Genomic DNA, 14,243 nt, shown 5'->3' with positions numbered 1-14,243 from the left:
CTTTATTACATTTAGTTTTAACTGTAAACTGTTGACAACCTCTCCAAGTCCAGAACTGAAACCCTAGCCTCTCCCTCAGATTTGCTCGATTTTATTTTTAGATGTAATCACTTCCCTCCGGTAAATGGTTAGTGACCACACACACAGGTCTGCACATGAGAAAACTAAAAAGGGAACCTTGCCCCATGAATCAGACACACAAGACAAGACACAAGGAGAGTAGCCTGCCAGGCCAGGTCTAGTGTGTCACATTCTCCAACTGTCCCTGTGGTGGTACTGTGCTGACATTTTCAATTAATGTAAATGATATTTGAGGTGAAGTAATTGCCATGACATGCTCCAAATACACTTCTTGCTCTACAGGCACCCTTTACCAAGTGGCATAAGAAAACACAGTGCTTTCTTTCTTTATTTCCTTTAGTGCTGCATGTTTTGTGAATCTTATTACAATTCAGGTTCTTAGAAAAATCTTTCAAGAAACTAATTCAGTAAAATATTTGGGGCTAGAATACATTTGGGTAGTTATATATACAGTATAACTTGATCAAAGAACTGTGATATTCAATGTAGAAAAGTAAAATATTTAGAGGAATTCTAAAATATGGAAGTTTGGTTATGTAAAATGACTGAGTTCTGGGGATATTCAATAGACAGTTTTGTTATGGTTAATGACTTTTTCTGTACTTGTAGAGCAAAGCATATTTTTAACAAAGTAGAGACCATAAGTGGTCTTCTTACAATAAAAGCTTATTAAAGCTAGAGATTAAAATAAAATGGCAGATGATAACTGGCTAAGGAGTAGATCAGAAAAAAAAATAAAATGGCATTTAATTATCCCCAAAGTGAGTATTTCCCCAAGTGCATTCCCCAGTCATCCTGCATTAGACTCAACTGGTTGACTTGTCAAAGATGTAAAGAACTGAATTTTCCATGGCTTCAACAGCAAACAGGAATCTCTGCTAGGCAGTCAGGAATCAGTACCTTCTGGGATTCTTGCTCTTGCTAAAACCAGAGTCATTTGTGCAGAGCCTTCACACTGTGGTTCTACTCAAAACCATTTCCTACATACTAGCATGGCCAAAAATACTGCACCACTCAGCTAAAGATTTAGCCTCCATTCTAGGTAAAGGAAGCCCACCCACTCATGTGAAATTGCAAAACAGAGCACCTTCTCTTGCTAAAGAAACATAAATTTACGAGAGCAGATTATCAGAATATCATATAATGATCTCCCTAAGTAACTTTTTACTTTAACATGGCTTTAGTTGTTAGCTGTCACTGTTTATTTATTTCTCACTGCAGAAAAGATGCTTTTCCCTAAGACTATGTGACTCAGGCTATCATACATATGTTAATAGAATATTTGAATTTTCATGTGGACTGTTTTAGGAAATGGGCTTCCTCTAAAATCAGTGACAAAATGGACAAAAATTGTTTATACATGACAGTTTTTATTCTGTGTGTATATAAACTCAAAAATCTCTATGAGAGGGAAGTTGTGCCTTGTCATCAAAATTATTAAGAACTATTTCAAGAGAACATACACAGAAAGAGTCAGTCTTCAGATCTCAAGATACATCACCGTTATGTGATTGTTCTCAGAATACATCCCATCTGATCACTCCTTAGCAACTGATCTTACATATTCACTTCAACTTTGCAACATGAAGTACATGTAGGTTAATAATCTATACAGGCACAATTAATTTTAAAAGTCAGTTATGAAAATAAATGTTCCAAATTTCTGGAAAGACCTTTGGGAATATTTAAGAGAAAATTAATAAATGTAACAGTTGAGAATAAATATCTATTTATTGGATACTGTAAAGATGTGTTCACCCTTTGTTTCTATTATCTGAGACATCACAGTGCTGTCATATAATTAAACTCTATTTCTTTTTACATTTCGGAATCTGTTTTTCACTTTTTCTTAATTAAGGGAAGACATGTCCTTGTTAATCCTAATTAATGGTGAATTTTAAGACATAACTTGAACAAATAATTCTTAGAGGCTAAAATGTGAGATAATATCATATATATGCACAGAGACATACATGCATATAATCACATTTACAAGTTCCAATTACAGAAAAAGTTAGATAACAAGTGTATGAAACGTTTGGAAGTTTATCCTGGGCATTGTGTGAAGGTCGGTGGTAGAAAACAATGATTTCTCTTTTCTATATCAGTACATCTAATCTGCAGCCTCTCCAACCTTAACAAGATTTGCTTTGATGGATTTTTTAAAATGGTTTAAGGACGATAGATAACACTTCTCAATCAGGAAGAGAGGTGACCCACATACCTGGCTTGTCCCTGACAGTCACACAAGTGGAAACAGGAAGCAGGACCATTGCCACCCAAGTCCACAGTTTCCAAGAGCCAGTGTGCTTCATTGTGCCTTGAAACCATGGGAACCAAGGACCACAGATCTGTAATGGCAGAAGCATTAAAGGTGAGAGTTTGTACTTTGCTCCATCACAGCCACAGAACCAGCAAAGAGAAAGCAATCAATTTCTACATACCATATGACTATGTATTAGGGTATATGATGCTCTAACACGGAACTGAGTGTTTTCACACATATTTTAAACTTTACAAGTACTCAGGAAATATTCCTAGATTCTTTCTCCGTTAATTATTCAATTAATTACTCATGACGATGGATTCTTATCACTTAAATTTTCCCACTTTTTCAATAGTTTTTAAAGCCATACCACTCAAATGATTTTTTTTAATTTTAAAAATTGTGGTAAAATAGATTGTCCTATAAAATTCATATCTTGACCATTTCTAAGTGTGCATGTCAGTGTAATCAAGTGCATTGCCATTGATTTGCAGTCCCCTCCTTCATTCAGCTCAATAATTCTTGTCAGTTTGCAGAACTGGGTGTCTGTGACTACTAAACAAATGTTTCCATCTCATTGTCTGCAAATCCCTCATTATCATTCTACTTTCCCTGCTATAGATTTACTATCGTAGGTATCTTCATATGCAGAATCACTCCGCTTTTGTCTTCTGGTGACTTTGTTTTACTCAATGAAATGTCTTTGGCGGTGTGCGTATACCCAAAGGTACCTACAGTTGTGTGTTCATAGGTACACCTATACATGCGTATGTGTGGAAGATTGAGGTCAGACCCAGGTGTCACACTCCTTAAGAGCCACCTGCCTTGTGTTTTGAGACAAGGTCTCTCATTCACCACCTCATTTTCTCTGGTTAGAGTAGGCTGGTTGGCCAGCAAGCTCTCTTCCCCAGAGCTGGGTTTACACGCATACACCACCACACCCATTTTTTTTATGTGAATTCTGGGTATTGATCTCTGGTTTTCATGTTGGTGCATTTAACTGACTAAGCTTTTTCCTGGCCAGCAGTGCAAGCTCCTAAAAGTTCATTTGTGTTGAGACGTGTGTCAGAATTTTCTCTTGTTTGGGGCCTAGATGATACTTCACCTTTTGTGAACGCCCATTTTGTTCATCATCCATCCACGGACATTCGTTTGTTCCCATCTTAGGGCTGTTGTGAACACTTGCTATGAGCACAGATGTACAGCCATCAATCTGTGTCACTACTTACAATTCTCTTGGGTATATGCTCAAAGAAGAAAATATGTGAATCATATGGTTCTCCTATTTTTAATTTCCCGAGGACCCACCATGCTGTTTTTCCATAACACCCATACCACTCACACTTCTGCTAGTAAGGTGTACTGATTTCTCCACATCCTGTGTTACATTTGTTATTTTCTTTATTTTTGGTCAATACCATACTAATGAGTATTAGAGGGTGGATCATTGTGAGTTTGATCTGTATTTTCCTGAGGATTAGTGATATTAAACATGTTTTATGTTTACTTATGGTCATTTGTATGTCTTCTGTGGAGAAATGGCACTCAGATACTTTCTCTGTTTTTTTTAATAGTTAGCTCTTGTTATCTTTTCATATATTCTAAATTTTGACCCTTTATCAGTTTATAATTAACAAATGCTCTCTCTTATTTCATGGGGTTCCATTTCAGTCTACTGACTGTATCCTTTCATACACAGACTTTTAAACATAGTTTATTATGTTTTTTCATTTCTTGCTATCTATTTGGTATAAAATACCATGATTCAGAATTCTTAAAGACAATTTTATCATTCATGATTCTGTTTGAGAAAATTATATTTATATATATGGCTTAATTGACATCATCATATTTTACATAATCTATTTTGTTACTGGACTGACTTCTACTCCTATAACTACAACTACACATATACAACCTCCATTCTCTTTAAAAGGAAACTGATACATGCACTGCCTATTATAAATTCTATAATATTCTGTTAACATCATCAGTGCCTTTAAGAATTTATATTCCTCCTCTGCAGGTACTGCAATGAATGATTCAGCAGGTAAAATCCGTAGAGGGCTATCAGGCGATCTGATGCCCTATTCTTGCCTCCATGGGCATCAGGCACATGTGTGCTGCATATACATAAATGCAGGCAAAATATCCATACACATACAAAATAACGTAAAATAAAACAAAATGTTCTAGATCCTATAACAGAAAATTTAACATTGTTTAAATTAATTTACTGTAGTGAATTAGCTAAAATAGAAATAATTTGAAAGAAAAAAACATACTGGAGCCCTCAATTTTATTTGACAATTACTCTTTTATTAGAAATAGCTATTCAAGAGTCATAAATCACTTATTTGCCATTACCTACCTTTTAATAAAGAGCCAATCTTGAAAGAATTCATCACACGAGTGTTTAACTTCTGCCAATAGACTCTCTTTAGAGAACAATAAGCCCACCATCTTTGATAATCTATGTACACACGCCAAATACTCAGTTCAGCATTTTAAAATTAATTCAAGATTTTAGATATTTCTGCATGAATAGCTAGATGCAGCAATTGCAATGTCAAAATTGCATGTGTAGTTCTAAATATCGAACATCTGGTCTTATGTCTTATTTATTTTGAATTCTAGATACTGACTTAGTCCTGATCCTCACATGACCTTGCAAATGGATCACAGTTATTATTTCATGTCTGTTCGTAACTGTTAAATAAATGAATTCTAGTTCAAATAAATTCTATATCAAATGTTGATCCATTGTCAGGGAGATCTGTGACTGTTTTTTTAACTGAGGTAATTTCTCTCAGTTGATCAATTAGCACTGGAACATAATAGTTAAAACCTTGGCTTCCTATGTGAGTTCTGCTACTTGTATGTAAGTTCTGGAACATTTTAAAGTCTTGTTTCATTCACCTGCAAGCTAGGAGCACTGACATTGAACTATGTACTCTAAAGATGTCTGCTATTATAGCTGCTAAAGAATAATTAGTCTAATTTGCAGCTACACTTATCTCTTCCGCTCAGGTTGAGTTGCTATCTGAAAAGTAGAAGTGCTAAATGGTTTTATAAATTCATTTTCATCAAGACTTTGGTTCCTGTTACAGCAACAAAAAACCGGGGAGCTATAAAGTCACAAGCTTGATATGAATTCGGTCTTGACATTCCCCCAACAATTTCCTTGAGACACTCAGAACACAACAGAACTTAGCATTAACCTTATTTATTCACAGTGTCTGAAGTAGAAGATTGTATGATTAGTTGATCAAATGTTTGGGTACTTGAACCTCCTCCCACTATTTCTAAGTGAGATCGGCAGAAACTTGTACAAGAATCCATTCCCTCGCCATCCTAACTCAATACCTTCTGAATTTCCAACAGCCAACTCTTCATCCTTCTGTAAACACTCATTGGGTTCCTCAACTTCACATTACCTTAGAATCCCTTCTAATCTCCCTACAGACCCATTGCTTCCTATTTTACTTTTTTATCTATCTGTTTGTCTGCCTGCCTGCCTACCTATTGTCTATCTATCTGTCTTTCATTTGTCTATCTATCTATCTATCTATCTACCTACCTACCTATCTATCTACCTATCTGTCATCTATCTATCTATCTACCTATATATACATACATCTACCTCTCTCTCTTCTGTCCAGTTGGATACCTCATTTCCTTATTTCACTAGCATGTATTTGCTAGATTTTTTTTAAAGTTATGTTGGAGGTATTTGCTGGGTTGACCCCAATAAAACTGCCATGGAAAAACGTCACCATATCTTTCTGAATCTGTCCTTTCCTTCTTCCCTATCACTGTCCCCAGACATAGACTGAGCTCAGGCTTCTGGTTGCTGCCCTGAGTTTACCGCGGTTTCCCTCCTTGGATTTCTTCATCTGTGGCTTTAACCAACCCCACTATCGGAATACAGCAGTTTTCTATCTGTCCCCTTAGGTCTCGTAAGATGATTATCAAGACAGTTTGATAAATTAATTTGAGCCAATGTTATCACTGCTTAGTGCTTTGCTCTTCACAGTTGAAGTTAAGCTTTAAGACAGATGTCCATTGCTTCCCAGTTCAGTGATTAACATAGAGCCACAGGACAATGTATGCAGAGGTTGAAGTTTCTCAACACCCTGGAATTGCTTTCTGGAGAACCTGTCCAAAGCTAGTGTCTACAGTACATTTTTAATAGAAGTATAGAAAACATTGGTTCTATGTGGTCTCATTTTCTAAAATAGGACATAGTTTGTGTGTAGTATTTATTTTAATATTCATAGCTCAGAAATAGACTATGCCTGTCTCTAATATTTACAAGGTACAGAGTAAGAAGGCTATGTAACATATACCTAAATATTTGAAAAAAATTCAAAGAGACTGGGAATATCGATTTTAAAAACACACACATTTTTCTCCTTTTATCCAAGCAAATATCTTGGGCTGGCAAGATGGTTCAGTCAAGAAGGCATTGGCTGTCAAGCCTCAGGAACTGAGTTTTCTTCCAGAACCCACATGGTTGAAAGAAGAAGATTAGACCCTCTTGCCTAGGTCCTAAGTCTTGTAATGAACGTAGATATCAGGTCCCCATTCCACAGACATGAATGCTCATAGATTGATCTATCCAGAAGCCTTGGGTTCAAGTCCAGGTTTGCTTGATCAAAAAGCTTTTGTTATTACAATGCAGGGTACAGGGTATGACTTTCAGATCCTTATATCTTAAATCACTTCCTCATAAATATTCATTTATCCCCTATCAAGAGCCCAGTCAGAACCTTTATAGTTCTATCCAGTACCACAATGTGAAGTCATACTTGTGTGTGTGCTCAGCACTGACAGGCCTACACAGACACCAGTAGACCTTCTAAAACAAACCGTCTGAAATCCTTCAGATAGGCCTGCCTGAAACCTTTTTCTCAATGCTATGACAGCAACAATGTAGTGGATGTCTGAATGCCTGGTCCTGACCACTACTTGCGACCCACTATTCTCCTCAGCTTTTACAGACCAGATTAATTTTGGATAATATCTCTTAAAATATTCTTAGTCCACTTCTCAAAAACTTTAAAGCTATTATAAAATCTAATGGATTTCTAAGGAAGACAGATTTTGGAGAATCCCTTGCTATGATTTATAACATAAAGTCTATAGTTGTACATAGAAAACATAAACGGCAAAGGAAGGATCAATTGAAAACTTTACTCCTTCGTTTCACTGATAGGATGAGAGCCCTATTATGTATCATTAATTGGGGGGAATTAATGGTGGGGATATAGCAGTGAGTCAAATAAAATTTCCTGGTGTCAGGGCTAAGAGATGACTAGGTAGTTAAGAACACTTGCTGCTCTTGGAGAAGCCCCAGGTTTGGTCCCCAGCACGGACATCAGGCAGATCACTGCTGGCTGTAAATCCAGGTCCAGGGAATCTGATACCATCTGGTCTCTATGGGCACCTGCTTGCATGTTATATAGGTAAACTTATGTAATGTGTATATACATAATAACAATAAATAAGTAAATAAGTGCCTGATGTCACTGTGGTCCAGGAGAACAAAATAAGCACACACTTAGTTTTTTAAGAAAAAACAAAAGGACAGGAAATCTGAAAAGACAGAACAATGGACCTGTGGATGGAATGATGGATAAGTGGACGAACCAGTGGATGGAATGATGGTGGTTTTACTAGATGAAATTGTACAGAAGCCTGTCACCAAAAGGAAGAGTCAATCAGAATAAATATGAGTGTTTTTACTGCTTTGCCATTTTACATTTTATGTGATCATGGTGCATCTTTGAAGTTATGTATTACATGAGGGGTGGGTCAACAGAGCTGTCACCAAAATAAAAACAAAGCAAAACAAATAAACAAACAAACAAAAATTATGAAAAGAATACACATTAAAAGAGAAAGGAGATAATGGGAAAGGATGCTGATTCATTTTTTGGAGGTTATCACATTAAAAGTAACACATCTCAACTTTCAAACAAGTAAGTTGGAAAGATGAGGAAATGAATTAGACAAAGTTTCAAATCCCAGAAGTCCTTAAAATGTGTGTATCTAATTTGTTCTTTTAAAAAAAATCATTCTTGTTAGAGATTTCATTTGTTCCAATAAAGGATTTGTTGTTGGAAAAAGAAAGAATATGTTTGACCTGTCATATGTCTGCAAGAAGCCACATTTCCAGAGCATTCTTTACAGAGGGAATGCTAAATGATAGGGTAGATGATTGATTTTTAAATCAAACTTTCTTGACTATTCTCCAGTATGTCCATACATAACTCAAGCAGGAAAACCTCGTTATGCTGTTATGAAGTGAGGCATTGTGTAAATAAGCAAAACAGCAGGTGCCACACATCTGTTCTTTCGTCAGTTTTGAGAATCTAACTTTCATGGAAAGAAAAAAAAAAGCCAGCAGAAAAGACATAATACAGAGCTAAACCCCAAAGCTAATAATCAGATACAATATTTTTTGGTATAGATGTGTAGTTATTTTATAATTTCATCATTTATTTTACTCATGAAATTGAAATAAGTGCACAGAAATCTCCCACAACTTGAGCAAGGTTTCTATCCTCCTAAAAACCACACAGAAATCTCTTCACCTTTATGTTTTAGTTACAAATACCACCAGAGTAGGAACGCATTAAGTTCCAAAACAATCTTCAATGTCTTCTTCACGCCCTAGGTACTTCAGACCTGGAGAGAAGCCTGTCAAATCCTTGCAAAGCGTGTCTTTTGAAACCATGCACACTCTCTCCACAAAAACTGTTCATTCACTTTGGTGTCATTTCTAGTCCTGAAAGTTACAACAGATTCAACTAAAACTCTTTTCTAGTTCTTGCAACAGCTACGGCTAGACCCTTTTCCTCCACTCTTGTTTCCCTAGTTTCTATTTCCCAACTGCTTAAAATTAATCCCTTCTCCCTCTCTCTCCTGACAAGGCTTTGCTAGGTATTCCGGGACAGCTTCAAACTAGTGACCATCCACACCAGTGGAGTACCAGATTACAGCAAAGTGTGGGAAGTCCTGGCTAAGAATTCTACTTCTGAAACTGGCCCGATCATGTTAGGGCTCTCGTTTCCATCTCCAGCGGCATTTCATTGTGTACTACGAAGCAAGGGACTTAAGACTCAGGAACAATCAAGGAGTCTCATCTCCCCTACTCTACTGCTTTCCAAACTGTTCCATCAAACTATAAGCAATACCCCAAATACACGCTTTTGCCCATGTTTTTGGGGTGTGTGCTGGGGATCTAAATAAGGGCTTTGTACGTAGTAAGTATACTACCTCTGAACTGTAACTGCAGGCCTTGATGGTGCTTTTAATAAACATACATTATTTATGTATTTACTTATTTGCTTATTCTTTTTTCAGAAGTATCTTTCCATTCCAGTCCTCTCGCCATCTGGGTACTCTTATTCCACCTTTCATTTGCAGTTTGAAAGCCATCTTCTGTGTGTAGGCTAACATTTGTACCACTGACCAATTTCGTTTAAATGCTTCAAAGTTCCATAGGATCTCTCCTTTCGTTTCAAAAACAATGTCCACTTCCCTGAAGATATCCACCCTCAGATTCTATTTGAACATACCGAAGTGGCTTTCTCCCTTCCTGACAGTGAGTTTGCCTCATTGACATGCCTCTCTCAATGACAGCTGTCTGCAATAACTCTGCAGATACCCTCCATCTCAACAACTGCAGCTGACCCACACTGTTTTCTGATTACAAGCTCTGGTTCTGTTTTCTGTAGACACATCCCTGCCTCTGACAGAATGTCATATTGATAGATTTGTATACTATCTCAACTCATCCACCTTTTCTGGTTTCTCTTTCGTCTGAATGGCTCTGTTGGCTTGCTGATATGAAACTCTTAACATTGCATGGTTGCCTTTGATTTCTTACACATGGGAGGGGCATTTCCAATTCACAGTCTACATACGAATAAGATAGGCCTGCTGGTCTACAATCACCATCTTCCTGTTAACTTCAAGATGCAACTTCCTCACCTGCTTGTCTTGCTATTGGTCCACACAACAGCAGCATCCAGTGCCCCCAGCTTCTCAGCCTCCCTCTCCAGTCTTCTTGGCAGGTGTGATCAGCTCTCCTCATCCCAGACTTCACTTCACCTTGTGCTCAGCCCTTGACACCTGAAGCCTTCCTATAGGCTGTTCCTTCTGTCTTCCCTGCTTGCTCTCCTCTGCTAAGCCTGTCTAAGCAGAAGCCTCTTTGAGACACAAGTTCTCAGCAAAGCCTGCCTGGAGTAATTGAACTCAGCCCATTCATTCCATTTCCCACCCGGAAGTATCCCTTCAAGGCTATGTGTTAGTGTATCTATTATCCCCTTCTTTTCACCCCTGCTTGCTTTTCATGCTTCATTTGGATCTCCACATACGACGCTATGAGTCGCATTCCTATAGTTCCTGTCCATGTCTTCTATCTCTAGAATCACATGCTTAGAACCTACTGCCCATTTCTGCTGCCTCAGGGGAAAAAAAAAAAAAAACGAACTGAGATTTCAGCAAAAGAGACCAAACTGCAGGACCAGAAAAATAGATGGAAAGTTTCCATTTTTGAAGAATACCGTGGACTCCCATCTGTTGGGGAAGGATTTGGGGATAACAATGATTCAGATACAAACATAATTGCACGCGGCTTTCTTCCCTTCCGTTTGGCACTTCTCTTACCTGTCCATATGGAGCCGTTCTCCCTGCTCTATTATCACGAATTTCTTTTTTCAGGACACGGGCAGAAATCATCCTGGTCAAAACCACATGAAAGCACCTGGCAGTCACTTCCAACATTTTCTCCTGGAGGGAGAATGAGTTTTCTAACCCCGGTGGCTACCTCCTCTTTTGTGCCCTGAACAATTATCCCTCAGCGAATCCTGTCCGTTTGTCTCAGGACTGGGAAATTACAGTTTGCGCCATGAAAACACGTAGACGTCCCAGCTGCTCCTTTGCAGGCGCCTGGTGAAGAGCTCTCTACTTAGAAAGGGCCCTGCAGCTTTGCTGGCCTTCTCAGGAGAACCTGAAGGCCACCCTTATCGAGCCAGCCTTCTTTCCCTTCTCTCAGAGAACAAACCCTAGGCCTTGGTTTGTGCGGGAGTGTTGCTTTCACTAGCTCGCTTTCTTGGGGGTGAGGAGCGGGCAGATGTAAATTTCTCTAAAGCGCCTCTACCACCCTCACATCTTTTTGCTCCTCAGCCCTCCTCTCCAAGGAGAGGTTGGAAGTTAAGTAGTCTCTGAATTGGTGATGGGGTGGGAGGAGGCAGCACAATTTATTTCTGTTACCCTTCCATTTCCCAGCCTCGAGCTAGGTCTCACATCACCCACTGTCGCAGTTCCTGGATGGTTCTATTAAAAGTACACATTTTCAGCAGCTGGGTCCGATCCTTTCTACTGCCGAGTCCACTGTCCCCCGAGACCCACTACCACGCGTTCACCCCCCTCGCCTCCCACGCAGTGGAGTCCCTGTGGGTAACCTGCGCACCCACTCGACCGGCTCCAGAGCCCTCCAAGACCTCGCTGGGGTAAGGTTAAGCTTCATTGCCCGCCTGCTTCAAAGGAGCTGGCTTGCGCGGTGGCGCGCTTGGTTCCGGGCCAACAAACTTCTCCCCGGCCGGCCGGTGCGCGCCGCCTCCCTCCTCCCGGCCGGCCGCGGTGGCTGCGGCGCCGGCCGGATTCCCGCAGAGCTGAGGGCCGCCGCGGGCAGAGGCGGGGCGGCGTCCCCTTGCGCCGGGACCCTGACGTCCCCGCGGCGGCCGTGGCAGCGAGGACGGCGGGGACGGCGGCTGCGCTCCGGCCGGACGCGCTGCGCACTCTGCGGGCTGGAGGAGGCACAGGGCCCGCCACTTGGGAACCAGTCCCAGATCCGCGCGCCCCGGCCAGCCCAAGCGGGCTCTCGGGGACCCCCGCGGGGGTCGAAGTGGGTAACTCCGTGGCGGGGGACTCGGGCGTCTGAGCTTGCGCGTCCTGGCTTTCGCCTCTCCCCGGCACAGCATCCCAGCCCCAGCCCACAGCCCCGCAGAATTCGTAGCTTGCTCCGTGCGTTTACCCTGTGGAACCTTCTTCGGGGTCCGTCCCACCCGCATCAGCATCGCTCACACTTCTGCTTCCCAAACCCACCCCGAAAACCCACCGAGAACCTAAGTGGAACGCGCGAGCCCGCGTGACCTGGACGCGCAAACACGAGCCACATTATAGGTAGCGTATCAAAGTGGCCTGGTCTGGCCAAAATGCACTCGGTCCCCCTCGGCTCTGCGTGGGAATGCGCAACCGCAGGTGGGCAGATGTACCCCCGAAATACACGTGCACACGTGCAGGACCGTTTTTGACATTTTCTTAAAAAGCAGATGCAGGCAAATGACCAGAAACACAGCAGATGACAGAGACCGGGCTTGTGTGGGCGACATCAAGCAAAACGGCCGGTGGTAGAGCCGCACAGCTTACCTTGGGTTGCTGTCGGAGCCCCTGGGAGGCGCGGTGGAGTCCGGACAGGGCTGCCGCACCACCGCGGAGTGGCCCGCGCCAGCTCCCAGCGAGTGGAAGCGGGACGCATCTCTGCCCTTATTCGTCCCTCCAGTGTGACCCTCCCACTCGGTGAGCACGGAGGACTCCGCAAGACAGTCCTCAGCCAACTCGTGCCCAGATTTTCCTTGATCACACAGAGCCGGGGATTCTGTCGTTCAGGTTTCTGTTTTAATAGCAATCTCAGAGGCAGTGACAGTTGGAGGCAGACCTTTTCTCACCTCTGACTATGAAGAAGTGTCCTCAAAGTACAATGTGTGGCACACATTCACAGGTAGATAATTGGCTTTTTAACAGTTGAGCTAAAAATAAAAAAAGGGTATCGTGTATATTTTATTTTTCATTTCCATGTCTGGAGTTTATTTAAAGTTAATCGAGTCAGCTTGAGTTCTAATCATCATCCTGCATGCAGGTTTGTGTCTGCATAAAGGTGTGTTGAGACTGTTAAATATATTGTCCTTCAATGGAGTGATGTTGCAAATACTAGTCTTTTAATTCTTTGAGATCTCTTTCAGCATGTGGAGGGAGTACGTATAGCAGCAAATAGACAGTCAGTGTATGTGTATTTTCAGATCTGTATCCATTCATAGTAGATACATACAAATATTTATATACATAAAGTGTATGTGACTTTTTAAAGTCTAGAATTTGGAAGATTAAGCCAAGGAATAGAGAATATTTAATGTTTTTTTTTTTTTTTTAGTTGTGTGTTGCCACAGTTGTAGATAAAAGATGTATTGTCGATCCATAATGATGGAATTCAGGAAAGTGTTACCTCAGAGCCGTAGACATAAGCTTCACACACTGAGTTCACAAACCAAGGAATACATAAAAATCAAGGTAGCAAAGATTTTTTAAAAATGCTCAGAAAAAAGTTTTAAGATAGCTCATTTTCACCTTATCAGAGGGAGACAATTACAGCATCAACTGGCTGTGGTTGTTAAACCTACCTGTCATCCCAAAGAAAACACTTGGAGTTTGAGAGTTCTCAGAGTGCCACGAACCACTTTTCCCGTCGGGATTTCAAGCCATCTGATGCGTTTGCACCTCATGTGATTTCCGTCACCGATTTTTGGTTGACTGTGGAAAGAGGCCAAGGGCAGCTATCACATGAGTGGAACGGCTCTGGTGCCCATTTAAAGACATGATTCACGAGCCTTTCCTGGGTGCCTGGTGAACCTTTCCATTTGCTCAAGGATCCTTATTTCACTGGTTTTCTCATTTGTCAATTACACTTCATATTCTTTTTCTGCCCAGGCTTTACAGACTACTAAATTCAGGTATTTGCATCCTATTGATACTCTTTTTTTTTTAAATTTATTTATTTATTTATTTTTTAAATTATACTCATGATATTATACTCTTTAAGAGAAAA

The 14,243-nt window shown here is 40.6% G+C and overlaps 1 protein-coding gene across 5 annotated transcripts in view; it reads right to left on the bottom strand.

Annotated features, from left to right (window-relative positions):
* Positions 1 to 13,162, bottom strand: part of Col19a1 (collagen type XIX alpha 1 chain) — a 329,361-nt gene extending 316,199 nt beyond the window's left edge. For 2 of the 5 annotated variants that reach the window (XM_037199720.1, XM_037199721.1), the window contains exons 1-2: positions 11,027 to 12,750; positions 2,306 to 2,432 (exon numbers count right to left, since the gene is read on the bottom strand). In XM_037199720.1, coding sequence (XP_037055615.1) covers positions 2,306 to 2,432; positions 11,027 to 11,143 — 244 coding nt within the window. In that variant the 5' untranslated portion in view covers positions 11,144 to 12,750. Of the gene's footprint in view, positions 1 to 2,305; positions 2,433 to 11,026; positions 12,751 to 12,790 lie in introns of those variants that run through there. The other 3 variants (XM_037199722.1, XM_037199719.1, XM_037199723.1) reach the window with 2 other exon arrangements.
* Between the last annotated feature and the right edge of the window lie 1,081 nt (positions 13,163 to 14,243).

This window comes from Peromyscus leucopus, chromosome 16_21 (genome assembly GCF_004664715.2).
Source record: "Peromyscus leucopus breed LL Stock chromosome 16_21, UCI_PerLeu_2.1, whole genome shotgun sequence".
NCBI classification, from domain to species: Eukaryota; Metazoa; Chordata; class Mammalia; order Rodentia; family Cricetidae; genus Peromyscus; species Peromyscus leucopus.
The sequence above is the reverse complement of the archived record's forward strand: the minus strand, read 5'-3'. Positions and strand labels throughout refer to the sequence as shown.